Here is a 23,075-nt window from a genome sequence, read left to right on the forward strand (position 1 = left end):
AGTGAGGCAAACCTAAATTACATTCATGATATCTGTATATCAGTCTCGACCACAGTGACATGCAGATTTGATAAAAAAAGATTTTTACACTAAACAAACCATAAAACTGATGCTGGGAGCGTTTTACTGTGAGATACAAATAAAAAGAAAAACACACATGTATTATCAGGTTTGAACTGTAATTATTTTATTTTGAAAAAAATGAATCAATAATAAAAATTCACTCAAAATTGAAGAAGCACAGTGTTTTTCTTTTACTCGTTTTAATTTAATCAAGGTTTTCAAGTAATTTCCTTGCTACATGTTCATGGATTTACAGTATTTTAACATCCAAGCCAGGAATTAGCTTTCTCAACTCCGACAACATGTTTCTGGGTGTAGTCGTATTTGTAGACTTGTGGTCCGATAAAGAAGTAGATGAAACCTGAGATGAGAAAAAACAAACAGATGTTAAAGATGCAAATACAGTGATTCACATAAAAAAACATTCCAGACAACACAGCATATTAGAGGTTAACCTCTAATATGCTGTGTTGTCTGAAATGTTTTTGCTGTTTTTTGTTGATGATGATGATGATGATGATGAGCTTTGTGAACTTAAATATCCACTTTTGCTCACAATCGAAAGGGCAGTATATCAAATCAAGGCATTTAAAGTAGTAAAGTGGGCAAAGTCTACGGTTTAAATCATAGAAGGGAACCACATGCTCCGTAAAAAGGTCACTACACTCAGCTGATGTTTCATGTAAATTAGCATTCCTATGCTACTAATAACAATACACATTGCAAAAGCCGCCTGAAACTACAGACAGAAGTATACTACCTCCTAACTCTATACACTTTTCTTTCAGATCATCACCCTGTTTGCCTATACTGTTCAGTCTTGTATAAAGTACTTGAAAGCAATACTTGAGTATTTTTTACCAGAAAATGACTTTGGTAGAAGTTAAAGTCTCTTTTTAGAATATTGCTTGAGTAAAAGTCTTAAATTATCTGATATTTACTGTACTGAAAGCTTTAGTGCGTAACTTTTTGATATTAATAAATGTCCGTTACATTCAAGCCATTGCCAAATGAGTTGCTACAAAGCTAATTAAGACTATCAGCTCCGCACAACTCTCTATGTATTTCTCATGCCAAAGGTGTTCATCACCACTATCGTCGGGGTGGTCATCGTCTGTTTCCATGGCGGCAGAGCCTGCACCAGGTGCTTTCATGACACTATCAGTCATTATACTACCTCCTCTTCTTCTTTAGTTTTGGCCTATGTTGTTGTTTATTTGCCGCTTGGCAACAAACAGGCATTAGGTCACCAACTGGAACTTGGCAATTTAGGAGCAATGATTCACCAAACCTGCTTTTTTACAGTGTAAGAAGTTTCTTCTGATTTTATTTTGTAGTAATGAGTAACTAAGATGCTTAGGGAAATGTAGTGGAGTAAAAGTATACATTTTATTTAGGAAATGTAGTGAAGTAAAAGTTAAAGATTCCGGAAATATAAATAACAAAGTAAAGTACAGATACGTGAAAATTTTACTTAAGTACAGTATTAAAGTATTTGTACTTTGTTACATTACAACACTGATACTGTTCATGTGTATATTAGGCTTGTTGCGGAACACTTTTAGATTTGACGGAACAAACATTTCAAACATACAGTTCAGTGGGTAATAATAATTACACTGGCTTACCCTCTTTATGAACAGCTGCATTTATTGTTGTGTTGACTCCAGGAAAGTCCTCGCTGATGTACTTTGGGTAACCAAAATCCATAACCCTTCGGTTTTCATTGTAACTGAAACAGACACGATATAAACATCAGAAGTCATGACTCATGGTCATCTGTTTCCCTTTCAAAGCTGAGACAAACATTTGTCCATGACTGCTATTGGTATGGTCACATCATCAAAGTCCAAATTGAGCCCTTTGCTCTCTGTGTGAGGTCCAAATGACAAACGGAATCTTTCAGTCAGAGTCAATGTTTTTAATGTCCCTACCTACCGGTGCTTTGTGATTTGTCTCGATTATGCCACTACACTTTCATTAAATATATGCAATTTTTAAGTATTAAGTATTATATTTAGGGTAAAAAAAGTACAGTATAATTGTATTTAATTCAATCTGAATTCAATACATGAATTTCTTATGTGGCTTTTGCTAATGCATGATATTGGAGTCAAATTTTCTGTCCTCATGATGAAAACTAAAATCTACAGAGCAAAACATTTAGTATTGTTCTAACTGCAGTGCACGACTTAACTGTTCAAATAAGCTCAAACGATCAAAAGAAGCAAAGTAAAAAGTTCTTTGGGTAAGAAAATGAATGACCTTTAAGTAAGTGCAATTGCTATTATGGCTGATTCCAATTTGAGTCAAAAGTCTATAATTGCCATGATTGATCCAGTTATTGGATTCATGTTGTTCATTTGTCGCTTTACCTCCAGTAAAGGTCATGCGTAAAGAAAAGGGTGCGTCCCGTTTTCACTATGTGCACTGCCGCATCAACGTCCTGGACCCAGGCTGGAAATCCAAAGTGGCTGAGTAGTCGAGGCTTGCTCCTTACAACAGAGCCTTTCACTGTCCAGAACATGGATTCTGTTGAAACAAAGGGAAAAAAATCTGTGTTTGTCTTTTTCTTTTCTTTTTTATGTCAGAGGGCTTTCACTAATTTGGTGATTGTCAAAATGGTAACATATTTTAATCTATTATGAATGTTGAATGTTTGTGAATGTAGAGTTCTGGGATGATTAATAGTTGGATTGTGTATAGAAATTGGGATTAGATTTAATTATAAGGAGGCAGTGAGACCAAGGAACATTATGTTGCAGTTTGCAGCACTGAATTAAGATAGTTACCATGAATGATGTAAGCAGTGGATCTGCGAGGCACCCAGAAGGCCGCATCAATGCTGGTCTCAATCTTGGGCATAAAGTTGGTTATGGGACCTTCTTTGATGTCATATTGCTCATTATGTTTAATCCAGAGGTATCTTTTGGGAAAAACATTGTCGGTTAGGTCAAAACATTCATGATTATGATGAAAAGAAAAGAAATGATATATCCATCATGCAAAACCTTATACATGTATCAATTCAATTACATCGCAAGAAGAATATTACATTCAGTTTGCATTGAATGGTAAATGCTAACACTTTTACATGTTCAACCATCAGATCCTAAAATCTACTATATGAGACTCATTTAGACATACAAACGATGGATGACCTTTGACCTTTTAGCTTTTTCTGAAGAGGAAATATATCTTAATATGAATAAGTGTTTTAAATTAAAGAATAAAAGAACGAAAAATCATCAACATACCTTTCTTTAAAAAAAAAGGTGGCATCCCCAAGCATGGACACAGCATCAAAGGTCAAGTCTGAAGCACATTTGTTCTGCATGAGCAGAGGGAACAGCGACCCTGACAGCCAGGGGTTGTTCTGAGAGCTCCAGCTGAACCTCGAAAAGAAATTTGGACCTCTGACTGGACCTAACACACATAAGCACACACTTAAAGATCAGGTTCCACTTCAATAATAACAATAAAAACACTCAAATTGAACTATATTCCAACAAAGTTACTGTACTTCCATCACAATAAATTCTGTATTTTAAGTAAATAGAAATTGTTTACTGTAAAGTGCGTTGATGTTTGCTACATCTTCTATGGATAACAGGTTGGCTGAACTGGAGGATTTGTAGGTTGGGTACATCAGTGACTCTCGGTTTCTAGAGTGCTTTAGGCCCAAAGCATGGCCAAATTCATGTGCAGCTACAACAAACAGATTGAAACCTGCAATAACACAAATAATATGCATCCAAATGATAATATTTGATTTGTTGGCTTTCTATTAAATCCCTTCAGCATCATTGTGAGGTGCCAGTGTGATTTCAGTTCTGCACCTGTCCCTCCTGCTGTCCAGTATTCATCGTCATCAAAGTGCGTGTCGCCTCCAACGCCCAGCCCTGGACCAAAAGCATGAGCCAGTGTGCCTCTGGGTCCATCAAATGGATAAAAGTCACCATGTTCTTCATAATGTAATCCAGGCCAAACATGAAATAGAAACCATAGAGAACACAATTTTATTTCATGCCAGAAGAAAATTACAGGCCTCTGTTCACATCGTCTAGATGAGTCTGTTAAATTCAGCAACAGTCAGTGCATGATGACGCTGCCTTGCTTATTGCTTATGCTTGTGTGAAGCAAAAAGACCAACCCACCTTTGGTCACAAATTCCACCATGATGTCAGCGTTGCGGGTGTGTGACCTGACAAACGTCAGACTGCTGGCTCTGGCCCAAACGCTGAACGCTGACTCAACCAGAGAGTCCACAGTGTTGCGAGGCAAATCTCTGGTGTACCTGCCAATGCTGCAACATGATGAACATGATGATAAAAACAGTGTCCCCTAGAAACACATCTTATTAATATGATTAAAAATGATTGATAGCAATGTTATCCCAACTTGTGATACTTTTTAAAGAATAATAGCTAAGTTCATAGATGACATGTACTCTAAATGTGGTAATACAGCGTTTGACGATAGCTGCCTGTCTTAGTTTCTCTTTATTTTTGCATCTATTCTGTATGTAATCCAGCAGGCCCGACCCAAACAGAAATAGCAAAGAAATGGATTAGGACGTACCAGACAGTGTTACATACGTAAGTTCAAGTATATATAGTGAACTTGGCACTTGTACGAGCCCACAATAACTCTCAGAGGCAGGACTTCCAAACCCAAAAATGTGTTAACCACAATGATTTGTGACAGTTCCCTATTGCTGCCAAAGGTTTTATTGCCTGCTGCATTAAAATGTTTCCCACGTATTGGCGAGGTTTACATTTTTAGGGACAACCACACTGTTATATTTTTGACAAGTTCAGTCAGGGTCCGACATGTCTATATCTTTCATCTACAGATGTATCTTTCAGACTGCAATTCTACTCCACTTTAAAAGTAAAAAAGATTGGTAGCATCTTGATCATTAAACATCATTAAAGACCACTTAGATACCTGTAGGTGATGACATTCTTGTTCCATCGTGTCCCCTGGATGTGGCTGTACTCTTCCACATCTGGCACGCCACATCGAGGGCTCCTCATCACCTCCAGGGTGACTGAGTCCAGCATGCCTGTTGCATTGAGCCCAAAGAATATCTGCATATCTTTCACCTTGGAGGTAAAGGAGGGGCCGCTCCGCCTTATGCGCGCCATAGGGTCGTTTTGCAGATTGTAGTACCGCTGGAGGTATTCCTATAAGAAGATTTGATGCCCAAATCAGATATTATGTTGCAGTGAAGAGCCAGGGAATTAAATAATCAAATAATCAAATATCAATTAGACCATCTATAATTACAATTACAACTACAAATAAATACAATTCAAATCATTCAAAAGTGAATAAAGACTTTGCAAGCAACATTGGTAACTAATTTCCATGCAGAATGTCTTTCCCAACAATTCTTTCCACAGAAAGACAAGAATACATTTATGAAAGGAAATTAGGGAGAGAGAAAAAAAGAAGATGTAAGACAAACCGCTACAAGAACTCAGAGGGCAGTGCAGTTACTTACCTCCGCTCCCCACCCACACAAAAACAAAAGAAATAAAAAACATGATCTCAACATCCAACACACAAGTGAGAATGGATCCTTGCAATTTCTTTCCTTCAAAAGAAATACCTTCAAATTGGCATGTTTTTGGCATTGTACAAGATAATAAGTCCCATCCAGTCTAATATCATGCAGCTCATGTAATTATGCACTTACTGTGGCCAGCTTCAAGTTAACCTGTGGTTCTGTAGGAGGAGAGCTCTCTCTCTCCGGCATAAGTGTGGGCGCCATAAGACACGGACCAGGCATAAGTAAGACTAAGATACAGCATGAAAGCAGCATGACATGCATTTAACAGACTTTACGCTACCTGGATTTTAGTGGCCTAGTTTAAAAACATGGAGAATGAAGTTCTGGTTAATGAGAAAGCCTTTTAAATGGTTATTGTGACTCATACCACTTGCAAATCCAAGGGAAGCCTCAGACAGTACTATGGAATTAGGGAGGGGTTTGCAGAAAGCCAAGGACAGTAAAACGAGAAAAGAAAGAAATGACATTTGAATAGTTTTGGTCACGTGAGATGTTTGCTCCAATCATGATCTAAATGGCTAACGTATTCAATGTTTGGTTTCAATTTCAACATCTTATTCAAATCCGATGCAAATTCAGGCTAAAATTGTTTCAATAGTAATTCAAGTGATATGAATAAGTTAAAGACACAAAACATACATTGGGAGTTTTAGAGTGCAGGGTGCTGACTCACAGATACCAATCAATCCCAAACAAGTGATGAGGCAACACACAGCACAGACAAGGATTTTTTTCTGCAGTCATACCTTTAACTATGAGTATGTTTGGCATAAACATGTTGATATTTCCACCATCAAAATCAAGCAGCTCTGATATTGAGAAAAGTATTTCCTCAGTGGATCTCCTGTAGGGCAACCTCAACTAAACTCCCTCCAGACCCGACTGATGCAACACAATGAGCTGGGTGGCACTACTCAGTCCTACGCAATACTGCAAGAACTCCCGAAATAGCCCCATCAAAGTGCATTCTTTACCCGTTTTAGCAGCAAATACATGTAACCTTTCAATGAGAGAGTCCGCTGAAGGGGAGCTGAAATTGCAGGGGTGGATGTAAGGCCTTCGGAAAAAAAGAAAATGGCCGCCAGCCAGGCCGCCTATAGACTGGCAAGGGTGGTGCCGTGGTACATTCAGGGTACAATTATGGTTGATTGGTCATTGTGGAGCTTTATGGGAACAACAGCATTCCTCTGCAGGGCAACATGACTTTTCCAGAGTACACCACGCTCTTTCGCAAAAAGACTTAAGGAATTTGTGTTGCTTTGGTTTTATGGTCCGAGTACAGGCGAGGTAATGAAGTCATTTTAAGCTGGAGTGATGACTGAGAGTGTAGTTTGGAGCTGCAAGGTTACAAGCTGGGGGAGACCGCTGTGGTAATTAAAGCAGTCGAAACATCTTTCTTTTGCCCCAAACATTCCCTTTCACACTGACAAGGGGCCAGAGATGTTACACAGAAGCTGATATGTTTAATATTTGTCTTGGAAAGCATCTGTTTTGGTCTGTAATAATTAGTAGCTACTACTTTATGCAGTATTAAAGACACTGTATATCATCATAGTACATAAAGGACTAAACCCCAGAGGTATACTGTAGGCTACTTTTTGTTAGATCTCACAGGTGCTTTATTCTAACATTCTAAATGATCATGACTGTCATTCAGTATGTTCCTAATGACTTCATATCATAGTTTTAATTTGTTTTTGTTTAAATACCAATGTATTGGGGTCTGGGGGATTTCCTGTCAAAAGCACATAATGCAGTCCAGATGCAGCTTAATAGATGGAACTATTTATTGAGTAAATGTTTGTCATGGGTCCTAATTTAAAGTATCACACACTATCAACCTTTAAAGCAAAAAATAAGACTAGATAGCAAATCAAAAATGTTTTTACAGGCTCTTTTGATGATGGAGCAAATCTGACATCAAAGTTATTTGTGCTGTATTTATTAAAATTTTGCATTTCAGCATTACATTGTGGGGCATGATAAGAGGTGGCATGGGACCAGCTCCCACTCCAAAAGAGTCTCTGCTGCCCTCCTGTGGTATTCAGCACATGTAGTTTCTAAATTTTGCTGAGTGGGCCTGAACTTACACCACAGCAGTCACTGTGGTTTGAATCTTTGCAGCTGCTCTGCAATTGCAGTTGCTCAGCATTTTAATTGAGTCTAGTTTACTGTGTTTTGCGGACTTGCAATGTGCAAAGATAAAATTATAGTTTCAATAGTGTACTGTATCATTCGTGATACATCTTTGCATCATCATCTGCGTAATCAAAATCCTCTCTTTACTGTAAGCTGTAGCTGATTCATATTGTGGCTCACTGACCATGCTCTGTCATTATATTATGTTGCATTTATTTGCCAGACGGTTTTCTCCAAAGAGACTTACAATAAATTTTCCATACTTTTGCTAGCAATAATGCTATCGTGGTTATGTAATTGTGTGATACATTCAAGTGACAATGTCTGTATAATAAACTTAAATTATTTTTCCTCAGTCTGTTGCCAATGAGTGTATTGATACAGTATTATAATATGTTTATTATGGTTTTAAAGGTCTATTCTGCATATTCTGCCTCATTTGGGGATGGCAGTAGCTGGAGAGGTGCCAGTTCACCTCCTAGGCTCTGCCAAGGTGCTCTTGAGCAAGGCACCGAACCCCCAACTGCTCGGGGCGCCTGTCCATTGACAGCTGCAGCCCCCTCACTCTGACATCTCTTCATTAGTGCATGAATAGGTACTGAGCATGTGTGTATTTCAGACCTGTGTGTAATGTGTATTCTAACAACAGAGTGAAAACATTGTGGGGCAACCTCTAGCTCACCCAGTAAGAGCGTGCGCCCCATGTAGGCTGGGTCCTTTGCAGCGCCTGTGTTCGGATCCAACCTGCAGCCCTTTGTTGTGTGTCATCCCCCATCTCTCTCTCTCCCCACTTTCCTGTCTATCCACTGTCACTGTCGATTAAAGGGAAAAGCCCCAAAAAATTATCTTAAAAAAACATTGTAATTTTGCTTGCGGGAATAATAAAGTATAAATTATTACTATATTATTATTACTATTATTATTATTATTATTATTATTATTATTATTATTATTACAGGAAACATTGAGCCACATTGTACAGAGTCTTCAAGTTAACATTCTAAATTAAAGGCTAACGTGTGAGAAAACCAATTAACCAACAAATATTACCTACGTATTCAGGAGAAATGCATACAATTCTTACAATGGAGGCAGCCTTTATAGTTATGTCCAAACTTTCTGACCATAAAACAGTTGAATGTTTTAGTATAGGCTACTGCTGCTTTTTTGCCAGAGAAAAGGGCCTAGTATTAAAGCCTACCTCTGAATCAACTGAATGTGTTACTCGTTCAAGTAACCTCATTGAACTGGTTCACAAAATTAAAATTGTCAAAAGAAAAAACTAAAAATACACATACACATCCTTAAAGTGATTCTCTTGTAGGACTCTTATTGTAAAACGTCATTTGAAGCACCTACAGGCACAAAACAAACATTCAGTTAGTCAATTGCATTGCCAGACCTATCTCCACAGCGCTGTAGAGTAAGCAAAATGTAAATGCAGCTTCCGGTTGGTTCTGACTCATTTTCTAAACAAAGTTGAGGCAACTGATTCATACGTCATATGGGCAAGGACATGCTGTAAAAACTGTGTTCTCTCATATTTTCTAACACATCAAGACTGAAATACAAAATTATTAGTAGTGTTATTATATATTTTTAACTGCATTTGAAGCAGCATCGGGTGCATACCCTGCTGAAAAAAGGGTTAGGGTTAGGGTTAGGTTAGGTTTGTCCATTGGAGAACATGCATCAGCTTTCCTCTAACACAGCAGGGAAGTGGTTGATTTCATTACACCTCACGTCATCCCTGTAGGCCACAATCCTTTTGCATCTTCCATGCCAAAATATTATGACCAAGTAGAAAACACTGACATTTAAAAGGTTGATTTCACAAACATGAGGAGGGCCACCCCTGCTCAGTTGCAAAAGCAGAGGGCTAGTCCATCCCACTAATTCCAGGTATAAGTTGAAGAATGTGGAGGTTGATATATGTGTAGCTAAGAGTAGGAGAGTCCAATCCAATCCAATCCAACTTTATTTGTTAAGTGCTTTAAAACAACCAAAGTTGACCAAAGTGCTGTACAGAAGAATAAATAAGACATCATTAATACATACATCATAAATACATAACAATATAACATGAATACAAAATAATAGCTGCGCAATGAAAAACAATCAATCTAAATAATTAAAAGAAGTACAAAAAGTCAACATCTTACTAGGTGTCAAAGGCCACAGAGAAGAGATGGGTTTTAAGACAGGATTTAAAAACAGACCAAGAAGAGGCCTGTTTAACGTGCAGAAGCAAATCACTCCATAATTTAGGAGCCGCCACAGCAAAGGCACGGTCTCCTCTGAGCTTCTGGTTAGTTTTAGGCACACTCAGGAGCAGCTGATCTTCTGACCTGAGAGAGCGAGTGGGGATAAAAGGGCGTAGAAGCTCCGAGAGGTAGGGCGGGGCAAGACCATTCAGGGCTTTAAAAGCAAATAAAAGAATTTTAAAATGGATCCTAAATTGAATAGGCAACCAGTGGAGTCAGGCTAAGATGGGGGAAATGTGCTCATGTTTACGTGTGCCAGTTAAAAGACGTGCAGCAGCATTCTGTACCATCTGTAGACGGGCGATGGAGGACCCACTTACCCCCACATAAAGTGCATTACAGTAATACCACTTGTTATATAGAGGATAAACAACATGGGGTTTCCTCTGGCGCCACCATCAGGCAATATGGTTCCAAAAATTTAAAATTGAGATTTATTTTGCCTGTAAGTGGTAAATTATAATTTTAGGAAATAATTTTCAGATTTCGGTAACAGTAATATAATTCAGTGCACCATAGAGTGTGTCGTTTGTGGCTCACAGGTGTGAGTCTTCAGACCAGCCATTACAATATAGGTCATACAACACCATATTTCTCTTTTAAATACAGACAGTGGTCCACAACACAGTAGTGAATATATGTTTCCATATTTTTGTGTGCGTGTTTGTCGGTGAGTTTTAAAATAACAGCAAAAATCCCCCTAGCTGCTAACTTCCCCTGGCATGAGTCAGGAGCACTCTGTTAACCACCTTCTCAGCAATGATGTTACTCCAAAAATATACATATGTCTCCACAGGATGCGGAAGTGTTTGGACACAATGTTTGTTACGCATTACACATGATATCACTAATTGGATGAAGATGAGCATTTCACCAATGACCAATCGCCATGCCACCACCTGTTTGTAATCTGTACTTCTTAATGCAGTGGGTTTGGGTTTTCTCTGGCAAGGCAACAGCTTCATACCTACCTTGACTGCAACACTTGACGTACAGTCTCATACTTAGCAAAGCATTGTCATTACCAGACATTTTCCAAAAATATGTTGATAATTACTACAATTGTAACACATGCAGTCACATTCTTCTGTTTGACGTCTCCTTATTGTTGTCAGTGCAGCAATTTAAGTTAAGTCTACAAAAGAGCGCTTTTGTATCCAAATATGAATTGATCACACAGTAAACAATGTCGATTTTATTTAGTAGAATATAAACATTTTCAAAATGTACAATTCTAGTGGTCATTACCAGCTTTTTCTGTTAAAGTTAAGGAATTCCACTGTTGTGGCAGGGGCAAATAATTACCTTTGTTGTCTCACACAGACACTGATGTAGTAGACATAGTAATAGACAACATGTATTTACCTGCCTTGACTCCAGAGACCTGCAGGTATCTATTGTCTGGAACAATACTCTCAAGGTCTTTTATAGCCCAGAATCAGTTTGAACATCATCGCTACTGCAATGCCAAACAGAAGAATGACTTAAACTTTTCATTAACTGAATTATTGTAATATTCAAAAAAAAAAAAAAAAAATTCTGTGAGAAGCATTGTCGTTTTCTATACAATCAATTCAGAATGCTATAATTCCTCTCTTTATCTCCTTCAATCTACCTAATGAGCTGTCTTCTACCCTCCCCAGTGTTACCAGTCTAAATCTACAGCCATGCCAACTGTACTTAGGCACAGCACTGCTTTGAGCTAAATGCTTGCTGCATGCTAACACGCTCACATACTAACATTATGTTCACCATGTTCGCCATCTTAGCTGTGCATGTTAGCATGCTAACATTTGCTACTTAGCACTAGACACAAAGTAGCGCTGAGGCTGATGGAAATTAGTTTTGCAGGTATCTTGTCATAGATAACAATTTTCAACATGATGATGGCGCCAAATGAGAAGTTAGGGGTTCACCAAAGTCATTAGGATTCATCCTCTGGGCACCATGAACGCACAAACGTTCATGACAGTCCTTCTGATAGTTGAGATATTTCAGTCTGGACCAAAGTGGTGGACATTGCCATCCCTAGAGCCACTACTACGGCTAAAGATTACAAAAATTGAAATGTTCTATTTTTGATCAAATAGCTTTCTTATCTTCTATTTTGTACTTTGTGCTTCTATTTCTTTGTGTGTTGTAACAAGCGATTGTTCCGGATTTTATATTACATTGTGTTTGTTGTAGATCACTAAGGTTTCTATGCTGTGATCAAACCTATTGCAGTACATTTCCCATGAATGAGAAAACTAGGATCATTACGTATTCATTCATTCTTTGTAATTCATGCTCTGCGTAATCCCGGTGACTGTGAATCACTAAAGGGCAACATGGGAAACACCTAGAGCTCATGTCAATTATTACCAGACAAACACATGCAGAACATGCACTTTTAATTACATGCAAAACATGTGTTTGTCTCATGTTTTGTCAATATGATAGAGCTAACATTATGTTGAATGCATTTATGTAAAACATAATATATCATAAGGGACATATATATATATATATATATATATATATATATATATATATATATATATATATATATATATATATATATATATATAAATGTCATGCTTTCATCATCTATTTCTTTATTTTTACGTGTTAGTCACATATCCTAAAATGTCTTTACCTAAAATAACAAGACACAGAATGACTATCATGAGACCAGCAGCAGCATGAAAGAATTCCCAAAATTCCCTACTTTTTCATAGTAGGACATTTATTTATTTATGTATTTAAAACGTAAAGGAATTAACTACTGATATGACATCCCTATTAAGGGAAAGTCTCAGAGTATATCTACCAAAAAGGGTTATCCCTTTGAAATCTAAGGCCATGTTATGCTTGTTTTTAGAAATAATAAAAAATGCATAATTTTTGCCTCATTGACATTTTCAGAGGATCTATTGGCAAACGTCTTAAGTCACTGCAATTTGGGAAATGGGAAATGCTTGATGAAAGCCTTTTAGGTGGGTTCAAAGGAGTACACTCAAACCACAGTGACTGCAGTTTTACAGATACAAGCACATTCCTATTAAAGGAGGAAGTCAGTGGCTAGGTGCTTTTACATGAATCACTAGGGACCCTTTGAAAAAACAGTGGACCCAAAACACTATAAATACCCTTCAGAGCTTCTTGACCCCAATGACTGTTTTGGACAACACAGAGACAGCAACAATGATAGCTTTGCTGCTGCTGGCGCTGGTCGCTCACTCCTTTGCTCTGCCTCTGGCGTCTGGGGACAAAGACAACCAGCTTTTAGCAGAGGTAAGATCTGATCTCTCTAATTTGGTCTTGTATTCTGGTTTCAAGTGGCTTTTTTTGTCATAATCAAAGAAAAAAAGACTCCACACAGTCTTGAGTGGAGTAATCCATGCCTATTTGTTCATACCATTATGAATGATATTCGGCATGTGTTCTCTTTCAACAAACAGAAGTACCTCCGTCAGTTCTATGGGCTTCCAACTGGTCTCCAAGGGAGACAGAGATCATCGAGTGACTTTCAGACCAAGATCAAGGCGATGCAGAACTTCTTCAAACTCGAGGTGACAAGATCTGGAAAGTAGGCTAGTTATTGATCTTGTACTCTAAATGAGCAGCATTTGATGTCTTAATTTGGGTAGGTTTTATTCGTAGTTAAACAAATAATGATTCAAAAATGAAATTAGCATATTATTGGTGGTCCACCTTCATGTGTGTCACCTCATTGGTTGGTTGGTTGGTTTTCATGGTGCTGCTCTTGTGCAACAGGGAGTGTAGATAATATTTTGGTTTACAATAAAACTGTTATTTTTTGTGGGAAAAAAGTTGTATTGGGTTGAGGTGAGTTACCTTTATTGCCATTACAACAACCTTTGTTAGGGACTCGCCTTGTTGAGCTCATGGTGCAAGACAGAGGGGACAGCATTCAACACAGCATACACATGAAACTATATTGTATAAATACAGGTCACAGTTTTACAATGTAAGCCTTGAATAGCCTAAATATTATTAAAATAAACTAAAAACCACTAATAATTTCCAAAGAAATCCATGTGGTACAAACAAAATGTACCTTAAACAGTTTTAAAATGATACATTCTAGAGTAATTTGGCAACACATATTTTCTTTCCACCTCTCCCGCCTCTGAAGGTGACTGGGAATCTGGACGACAACACTTTGGAGGTGATGAAGCAGGCCAGATGTGGCGTCCCTGACATCGGGGAGTACAATCACTTCCCTCGTCACCTCAAATGGCAAAACAACAATGTCACATTCAGGTATGCACTAAAATGATATGACTATGACTATAAGAGAACTATGACTATGATATAACTATTCAGAAAGTGAATACCAGTATTCACAAATTGTCATTGTTGTCTATCCCATGATGTTCCAGGATAGTGAATTATACACCAGATCTGAAGAAGTCTGATGTAGACAGAGCCATCCGCAATGCGCTGAACGTTTGGTCTGATGTCACCCCTCTGATCTTTAAGAAGCTGCACAAAGGCATTGCTGACATTATGATCAGTTTTGGAGCAAAAGGTCATTCTGACATACTGTATATCCTCTGAATACAAAAATACATGATTTTCTACACTGCACTTGCTAATTGAATGTTCTAAAGAATAGACATTATATTAGTGCGCATTCTGCTCAACATGTTTAAAATTTCTCTATTCTGTAGAGCATGGAGATTACAACCCTTTTGATGGGCCTAATGGATTGCTGGCTCATGCCTACCCACCCGGCCAAGGTCTCGGAGGAGACACTCACTTTGATGAGGATGAAAATTGGACAAAAGATTCATCAGGTAAGATTTATGCACAAATGTACAACATAAGCCCCTAAACTGTATCCTATAATGACTAATGCTAAGTATCTTTTCTTTTCAGCTTACAACCTGTTTATAGTGGCGGCCCATGAGTTGGGCCACGCCCTCGGTATGTCCCACTCGTCAGACGCCGGCGCCCTGATGTACCCCGTCTACTCATACACTACAGGCTACCCACTGGCTGAGGATGACATTGAAGGCATTCAAGCTCTCTACGGTGGGGAAATACATGATCTGTGTTTGGATTCAAAGCTGATTCTAAACTCAACAATCTAAATTCAAGTCAAATCATAATTGATAGCGTGCTTTTTATAGCATTAGACTTATTTTTGCATGGAAATATGTGAACTATGTTTTGATGCCAGATGTTCGATCACAGGCCCAAACCCAAACCAAAGAAAAGTGAAGCCAAAGCCTGATGCACCAAACAAATGTGACCCCATGTTAAGTTTTGATGCTGTTACCGAGCTCAGAGGGGAAACCATCATCTTCAAAGACAGGTACAGTAGGAGATGCTAATACAGTACATACACTCTAGATCATCATGGACTAATAGACTTATAACCTATAACCACTAGCATGCGTGTAAAAAAGAGTTGATTACTCCGTGACCCAAACAATTACTCTACATTAAGATTTGCATATTGTCGCTCAATTTATTGCTATATTTTTTAAACACGACACAATCTGTTGCAGATTCTACTGGCGTCTTCATCCTCAGATGCCGGAGCCTGAGCAAACACTAATCAAGTCCACATGGCCCACCATCCCCAACAAGGTGGATGCAGCATACGAGAATCCAGAGAAGGATCTTGTCATCATATTTAGTGGTGGGTTATACATACTTATTTATTGCTATTATATTTGTTTTAATTAGATAATAGATACGATATGTAACTCTATGTTTCAACAGGGATCCGGATGTGGGCTTTGAATGGATATAACCTTGTGAATGGTTACCCAAAGTACATACACAAACTTGGTCTTCCCAAGAAAATAAGAAAAATAGATGCAGCTGTGCACATTGGAGACACTGGGAAAACTCTGCTCTTTACTGATGAGGACTATTGGAGGTATGCGGTGATGAGTATCACATGTCCAAGTTGTAGTAAAGTTTAAAGTATTTAAATCTGCACAGCACAATTTTTCTGTCATTCTTGAAACATGTAATTCTGTATTTCATCAACACTTTTTTTTACATTTATTTCGTCACCTACAGCTATGATGAAGCAGCAGGCACCATGGACAGTGGCTACCCACGATCCATTGAGGAAGATTTTCCTGGGATGGATGACGAGTTCGACGCAGCTACTTATCACTATGGTATTATGACGCTCAATTATCAAATTTTTAATATAGTTAAAGCATGCAAAATTATAATTTTTTTACCACTACACTGCTTTTCCTAAATGATATCCCACTTTGTTTTCTTTCAGGATTCTTGTATTTCTTCCATGAACACATGCAGTATGAGTACAGTTACACCTCAAGGAAGGTCATTCGCATCATGAGGACCAACTCCATTCTCAACTGCTGATGAGGTGGTCTGCAAACGACAGTGATGGCATCAAAAATATATGTTGCTGCATCATGGCACACAACACATCTCTGCAATAAACAAAATACACAAATGTTAAAAATGGAACATTGAATGAGCAGGGAAATGGAGACATGCAGGGTTGACCTGTTACAGTTAAAGTTTATTTTTTACTAGTGCTGGACACCTGTAGGTTATAAAGTATAATGTGTCAGAAATAGAATGCTGGAAAATTCCTCAGAGATACATTTCCTCAGATTATTGCTATTTATTTTACATCTTTATATTTATACTACAAGTGTCTCTATGGACAGCAAGATCCTTAGCAGGTTAAGTTTACTGTCAGTGACGGTTTAGCTGCTTTGTGAGCTCATTGTTTGACTACGTGTTTAACTAACATAGTATTTCAACAGAGGGCGCAGCAATTTAATATTTTCTTGTTGTTTTTAGATTTTTGTAAATTGTGTGAATTACAATAAAAGCAGAGAAATTAAAGCTATGTCTCTTATGTTGAACTGTTGAAGAGCTGAACGTAAAGTAATGTTTTCCTATTTAGTGACATTTTGAGGGAGTTCCAACATACAAGATTGTATGAAAAGTAATATCCTCAACACTGCATATTGAGTATGCCAAAGATAAGGTTTAACACTTGACATAGATGGGAATGTGGCTGAAAGAGCCACTTACTTAACCCACATTTCTTTTGCATTTTAGCACTGACTGGCATATGTGAATTTCCTTGTCAGTATTTTCAAAACCTTTTGAAATGGTTGAAATGTGTTAAATAAAATATAAGTAAACTAAGGCAATTAGTGTGGTCTTTGATGAGGACAAATTAAACTGTCTGTGTACCGTACAACATATTTTGCACAAATATATTTTAATCCAAACCTCATTATACTTTTTTTACAAGTCATTTGTTTGTGTGGGAAGTCAGATGGGACGCATAATCTTAAAGCAGCTGGACTCTTTTCTGTCACTCAAAGGCTGCATGGTTGCATATAATAAACTTCAGTCAGACTGAAGACTTCCTACATGGAGCCCTCATGCAAACTATCAGATAGTATATCCTTGCAGGGTGTTAGTGGCTTGAAAAAAAAATGAAAAATACATATTACAGACCAGCAATGTACTGATCACATTGAAAATTGTAGGTATGATTATATATTTAAGGTATCAATATTCAACAAACTCCTCACACAAGAGTTTCATTCATAGCTTTGCAACAAAAACATACATCAACTCAGTGAGACACTGAATGTACTAGTATGGGAATTACATACGGTAATGCCACCACCTAGTTCCTCCCTTTCAGGGAAGCTCCACTTTCTGCCTCTGTCTGGGCATTCTGTAGCACCCAGGTAACCCCCCTGTATGTCTGGCTCCTGTAAAGGATGATTTTTTTTTTTGCCTCTTTTCTTTTCTTTCTAGCATCATTTTATAATTTTGTGGGGAACTTATGGCAATATTTAATTATTTGGTGGATTTAAACGCCCCCACCACTTGCCTTGGTTACACTACCATGACATAATGGGCAATAAGTCCTCCAAACCATATGATGATATAGGTTGTTTATTCCTACCGTCTAAGTCTCACTCTGTCATGCACATGTAGTTCCCCATCTTTTCCACTAGAGAGCACTCCTATCAACAGCTCTAGTGCATAAAGGTCCTTCCATAACCAGAGTCGGGACAGTTTTGGGACGGGTTAAGTGAGATACAGAAAAAAAAAAGTAATATCCAAGATATATGCACCATTATGACAATATTCCACAGCTGAGTTGTCAGGTTTTCTCAATCCATTCCTGAGTTTGGAGAAAACAGAATTAGTGTATGCTTCATTAGGGCAACAAATGTTGGGAAAAATCTTTGGCTCTGGCCATATTAGATCTGAGCATACCTTGATTCAAACAGACTAAGCACTAATCCTATTAATAAAGGCCCATTACACACAGTATCTTCATCCTCCAGCATACTATAACCTAAAGCCAATTATCTGAACAGAAGGTTTAGAAACATGTGAGATGTTTTATGAAAATTAAGAATTTGTGTACTGTGAGCAGCCCAGTTTTGAAAAGTGCAGTATCTCTAGCTAAAGTTTCAGAAACAATGAAGCTTGAGCCAGCATTATCCACATGCCCAATCATGTGGATGTAATTACAGTGCAGTGAAGCAATCACTTCATTTGCTCATTTCCTAAGTATTGCGTGGTGTAGACTGGGTCACCGCTTCACAAATTCTATGTTCATCACCGATGTTGGCTTTGAGAGTCTATAAGATGGTTTATCTGAAAGTAATGCATCTTTTACATAAGGCTTTTTTTAAATCAAATTATAGATTATCATGTCATTTGCATTTATCTGAAATGATACTTCCCCTTCAGCTTGTCACTTAAGTGTTCATGTGTTTTGAATAGAAATTGTCATTTTGCAGTGGGCAATGCAAAACGAGGGGAGAAACACGACAAAGGAAACATTTAAACAAGAGAACTCATTGTGCTTGACAAACAGCATGGACTGAGGGAGGCTCAGTAACCAGCTGACTCCAGGCCTGTACTGAAAATGGCCCAAAATCCTCCCTTTTACTGCAACTTTACCTTGATGTTTATGATGTTTAGAGATGCATATTTGTGGCCAGGGAGAAAGCAGATCCAGTTTAGATAGAAGAAGCACTGACAGTGTAAGATTTAAAAGCTTTCACTAATGTATGTTTATTTTAGTGAGAGGATCACTTAGTCTCCTATACTTGGATGTGTTTTCACTCCTCTGGGAAAGTTAACAAGACAAACTCTTATCTCTAAATATTTACTACTGACATGCTCTCGCTCCTTGGTGGTTTGCAGAAATTGAGCAACTTTTGGTATTGACTTAACTTCGGGCATTTATAAGTGGAACTGAGAAACATCAAGAACTTAAGTCACTTTTAGCCCCATGTGGATTTAAAGGTCATGTAAGTGTCCTTTTTTCCTCACCTCATTCCAGTCATAGTTGGGCACCTCTCCCTGTTCCTGCCCCATGTCAAAAGTAATTACCCTATCCGACTCGTTCAACTAGTTCAAGATGCAGCGTTGAGGATTTGATCTGGAGCTAAATGAAAAGATCATGAACTCTGAATTTTAATATCTTTCCATTGGTTATACATTAGGAGGTGAAGTGATGCTGGGTTTACTGATGTTCAAAGTACAGCCATTCAATGCCCTGTGAGCGGTAGATTTAGATCCTGCAGCCCTATTGATCGGACAAGGTGGGTGCAGTTCACCCATCAGTGCTCCTAGACTAGAATAAGCTCTCTGAAGCTAGAAATATTCTCATCCCATTTTTATTTTCCCAAATGTTTCCTTCAATTTTATGGGGACATTTCATGTTACTTATTTATTTGGATCTGTTTAAAGGAACATGCCGACTTATTGGGAATTTAGCTTATTCACCATAACCCCCAGAGTAAGACAAGTCCATACATACCCTTCTCATCTCCGTGCGTGCTGTAACGCTGTCTGACGCTTCCAGCATTAGCTTAGCCCAGCACAGATCCTGCAGGTAACTGGTTCCAACTAGCCTACTGCTCCGAATTGTGACAAAAGGGACAAAATAACGCCAACATGTTCTTATTTACATGTTGTGATTTGTAAAGTCACAGCGTGTACAAAAAACAACGTAACATGAGACACAGCCATCTTCTAAAAGTAAACAAACTGGGAACTATATTCTCAGACAAGCTTGCTGCGAGCATATCACTCCGCCCAAGTACTATATTCTTCCGCCTGAGAATATAGTTCCCGGTTTGTTTACAGTTAGAAGACGGCTGTGTCTCATGTTACGTTGTTTTTGTACACGCGCCAGACTTCTATAAATCACAACATGTAAATAGGAACATGTTGGTGTTATTTTGTCACTTATTCAGAGCACTAGGTTGCTGGAACCATTCCATTCACCTGCATGTTCTGTGCTGGCCTGATGCCGCTGGAGCCGTCAGACAGCATTACAGCACACACAGAGATGAGAAGGGTATGTATCGACTTGTCTAACTCTGGGGGTTACGGTGAATAAGCTAAATTCCCAATAAGTCGGCGTGTTCCTTTAAGGACTATAGCACTTTAGAGTTAATACAAATGTAGAGCAAGGATAGAGACAGTTGGAAGAGGTCAATGAAAACGGCATTGGCCAAGAGGGAAAAAAAAAAGAATAATAAAAAAAAGGTGGTGTCCTTTGAGGAAACCTTCACACAGTCCAGCCCAGCAGCTCCTGATGGAAACCAGATGGAAGAGAATGACGGAGAGGGCAGCAGCCTCAGGATATATCCCTTTTCCTCCTCACACCAACAATAGGAGAAGTGTGATGCAATCCTGCTACTCCCACACTGAGCTGATTATTCCGAGGTTGAGCAAGCCTTATGGTTTAAGGGACTTATGAAATGTCAAAGAAAGCTTTTTTTATTAGTACAACTTTTATTCAAACCGATGAATTGACAAACTAACATAGATATACACATTTTACAACATGCATGTCAGGACAGGGTGTTATTGTTCAGCTTTATTTGAACAGTGCTGATGACACAAGGCAAATATTATCCTTCTGGTGGCATCTGTTTATTTTCTGTTGCCTTCTGTGTACTGTTGGCATTCTTGTCTTGTCGGCCTGTTGTTATTCTTCCTTTTCCATGAATAGAAAAGTGTTTGAAAAGCAGCCAGTGCTTTACTGAAAGGGACGCAGTCTATGTTTCTTCCTCTTACGTAGATGCCGGAATACGTAGAAAGTCGGGCTCTGCACTGTGTTGACCCATAAGTATATGCAGCTGACCAGATATGACCCAGCAGCAGATATAGCTGGGTCGTAAAAGTGACCAGTAAATCCAGAACAAGAGTTCATGTCTTTGACGTGACAGCAGACCTTGCAGCACGCTTTTATGATTAATGGCTGTAATGTTAAAATAACATGCAACATTAGATTAAAACCAATATTGGTGTTTTGGGAAGACGTTAAGTCTCTATATTGTATAAACATGAATAATGTACAATATTTTAAGTTAAGTTCTATTTTTTTTTTGCTGAACTCTATATAAAAAAGTTTGAAATAGTAGTAGTAGTAGTTGGTCAACATACTTTGTGGTTAAATATTTCTAATTTTATAGTGCAAAAGGCAAAAGCTGTTGCACTTGGTAAGGGGTCCAGCCACACTGTACAGTATATCAGTTTTAAAAATTGCAACTGAAATGCTTAAAACCTTTGTATTCACAATTGTATCAATGAGGATGTTAAATAAAACTGCTTACTAACAATACTTTAACCAGGAGCACATAGAGTGTTTCCATGTCCAACTATCATTTTGTATGACTGAGCTTCTTTTCTTTACTATGTGAAAGAAAACACAGTGGAAGCCAAGTCGTCAGTGAGAGAAACACGATCAAGGATTTGTCAAGCAAGTCATGCTTTTCTCACATACCTAATGTTACACGCCGTAGATATATAACAGATATCCTAAGACTTCCTTTTAGGAACAAGGTGCAGTTTGTGTTGTTTGTGGTGGTATGACACCAGAGCTGTATGAAGGGAAATAATGCACCACCTTCGTTTGCAACATAAACCTGTTCCATGGGCTATTAACATGTGGACACACTGTCTCTGATATTTAGGAGAGATTATTTTTAACAGTCTGGCTGAGTAAGATTCACATGGGCATTTTGATGCGTGGCCTACATCAGCCACATTTTAGAATTGCTTGATCTTGAGTGAATTTGCCACCATCTTTTGTGCAAAAATACATAATATCTAAATACAAAATAGAAATACAAAAATATCTGAACTTAAGTTAGGCTCAAGATAAAATCCATAATACTTTTGTAATGTGAATATACTAGAAAACAATTGTTCTTTCCCCTATACTTTACAAAACATGACCTCAGTTTCCAGTGAGGGAACAGATGTTGAACGCAGACTTGTGAACAGCTGATGGAACTGTTATAATATCTGTGCGAGGACCTCTGTTTGCAGACTAGAAGAATCAGCATTATACAATGTCCACTATAGAGCACTCCGGACCATGAGCTAGTCCTCCACATGCTGAGTCATGTTACAGTCTTTAAAATGGATGGGTCAGTCTAATGAGATCTTTATTCTTCCTGAAAAGTGTTACTTTTTTGCTAATATTAGGTTTTTAAGCCACATCAGCATTTTTGGAAATCAATGTTTTTTTATCTTTTTTTGATCACAACCCTAAAACAAAGCAGTGTTTGTTGTCATCCTGTTGTGATGAATAGAGAGACAAAACGTTATTTGTTTGAGTGATTCTGTTTGCATTTAGAGGTGCTGTAGGTAGGATTGTGAAGATCCAGGCTTTAGCCAAAGAATTTGAACATCGACAACTTCTCAGTCCCTCCCCCCCTTTCCGCTAAAGCCCAAAACGGTCTCCTAAGCCCCTCCCCCCACAAGGGAGAATGGATGCGTGTGCATGAGCAGTGATTGACATGCAGTTAGACACCCCTCCTGGCCCTGATTGGTGCATCTGAACAGGGAGCTGTGGATTTTTGCAAATCTCACTATTGGAGGTGGTGCAAGAGGAGCCAGATTTTATTTATTTTTAATTAACTGCTTCATGTAGTTCTACTCAAACATAGGGTCGGTTTCAGCAAATATGACAGAAAATTAGTCTTACCTACTGCACCTTTAAGGAAGCA

General features: G+C 38.2%; 2 protein-coding genes across 2 annotated transcripts; one reads left to right on the plus strand and one right to left on the minus strand.

Moving 5' to 3' along the window:
* Nucleotides 1-321: 321 nt before the first annotated feature.
* Nucleotides 322-5,213, minus strand: mmp20b (matrix metallopeptidase 20b (enamelysin)). The gene is made up of 9 exons (XM_028573992.1): nt 5,014-5,213; nt 4,221-4,369; nt 3,903-4,028; nt 3,634-3,792; nt 3,321-3,489; nt 2,856-2,989; nt 2,439-2,595; nt 1,692-1,795; nt 322-424 (listed from the first exon to the last, which is right to left on the minus strand). The coding sequence occupies exons 1-9, from the start codon at nt 5,211-5,213 to the stop codon at nt 324-326; spliced, it is 1,299 nt and encodes a 432-aa protein (XP_028429793.1). The 3' UTR covers nt 322-323.
* An 8,006-nt stretch (nt 5,214-13,219) lies between these two features.
* On the plus strand, nt 13,220-17,212 carry mmp13b (matrix metallopeptidase 13b). The gene is made up of 11 exons (XM_028573418.1): nt 13,220-13,320; nt 13,488-13,598; nt 14,186-14,313; nt 14,433-14,581; nt 14,724-14,849; nt 14,932-15,087; nt 15,250-15,370; nt 15,567-15,700; nt 15,784-15,943; nt 16,090-16,193; nt 16,307-17,212. The coding sequence occupies exons 1-11, from the start codon at nt 13,231-13,233 to the stop codon at nt 16,405-16,407; spliced, it is 1,380 nt and encodes a 459-aa protein (XP_028429219.1). The 5' UTR covers nt 13,220-13,230; the 3' UTR covers nt 16,408-17,212.
* The last annotated feature ends 5,863 nt before the right edge of the window (nt 17,213-23,075 follow it).

Source organism: Perca flavescens, chromosome 3 (genome assembly GCF_004354835.1).
Source record: "Perca flavescens isolate YP-PL-M2 chromosome 3, PFLA_1.0, whole genome shotgun sequence".
Lineage (NCBI taxonomy): Eukaryota > Metazoa > Chordata > Actinopteri > Perciformes > Percidae > Perca > Perca flavescens.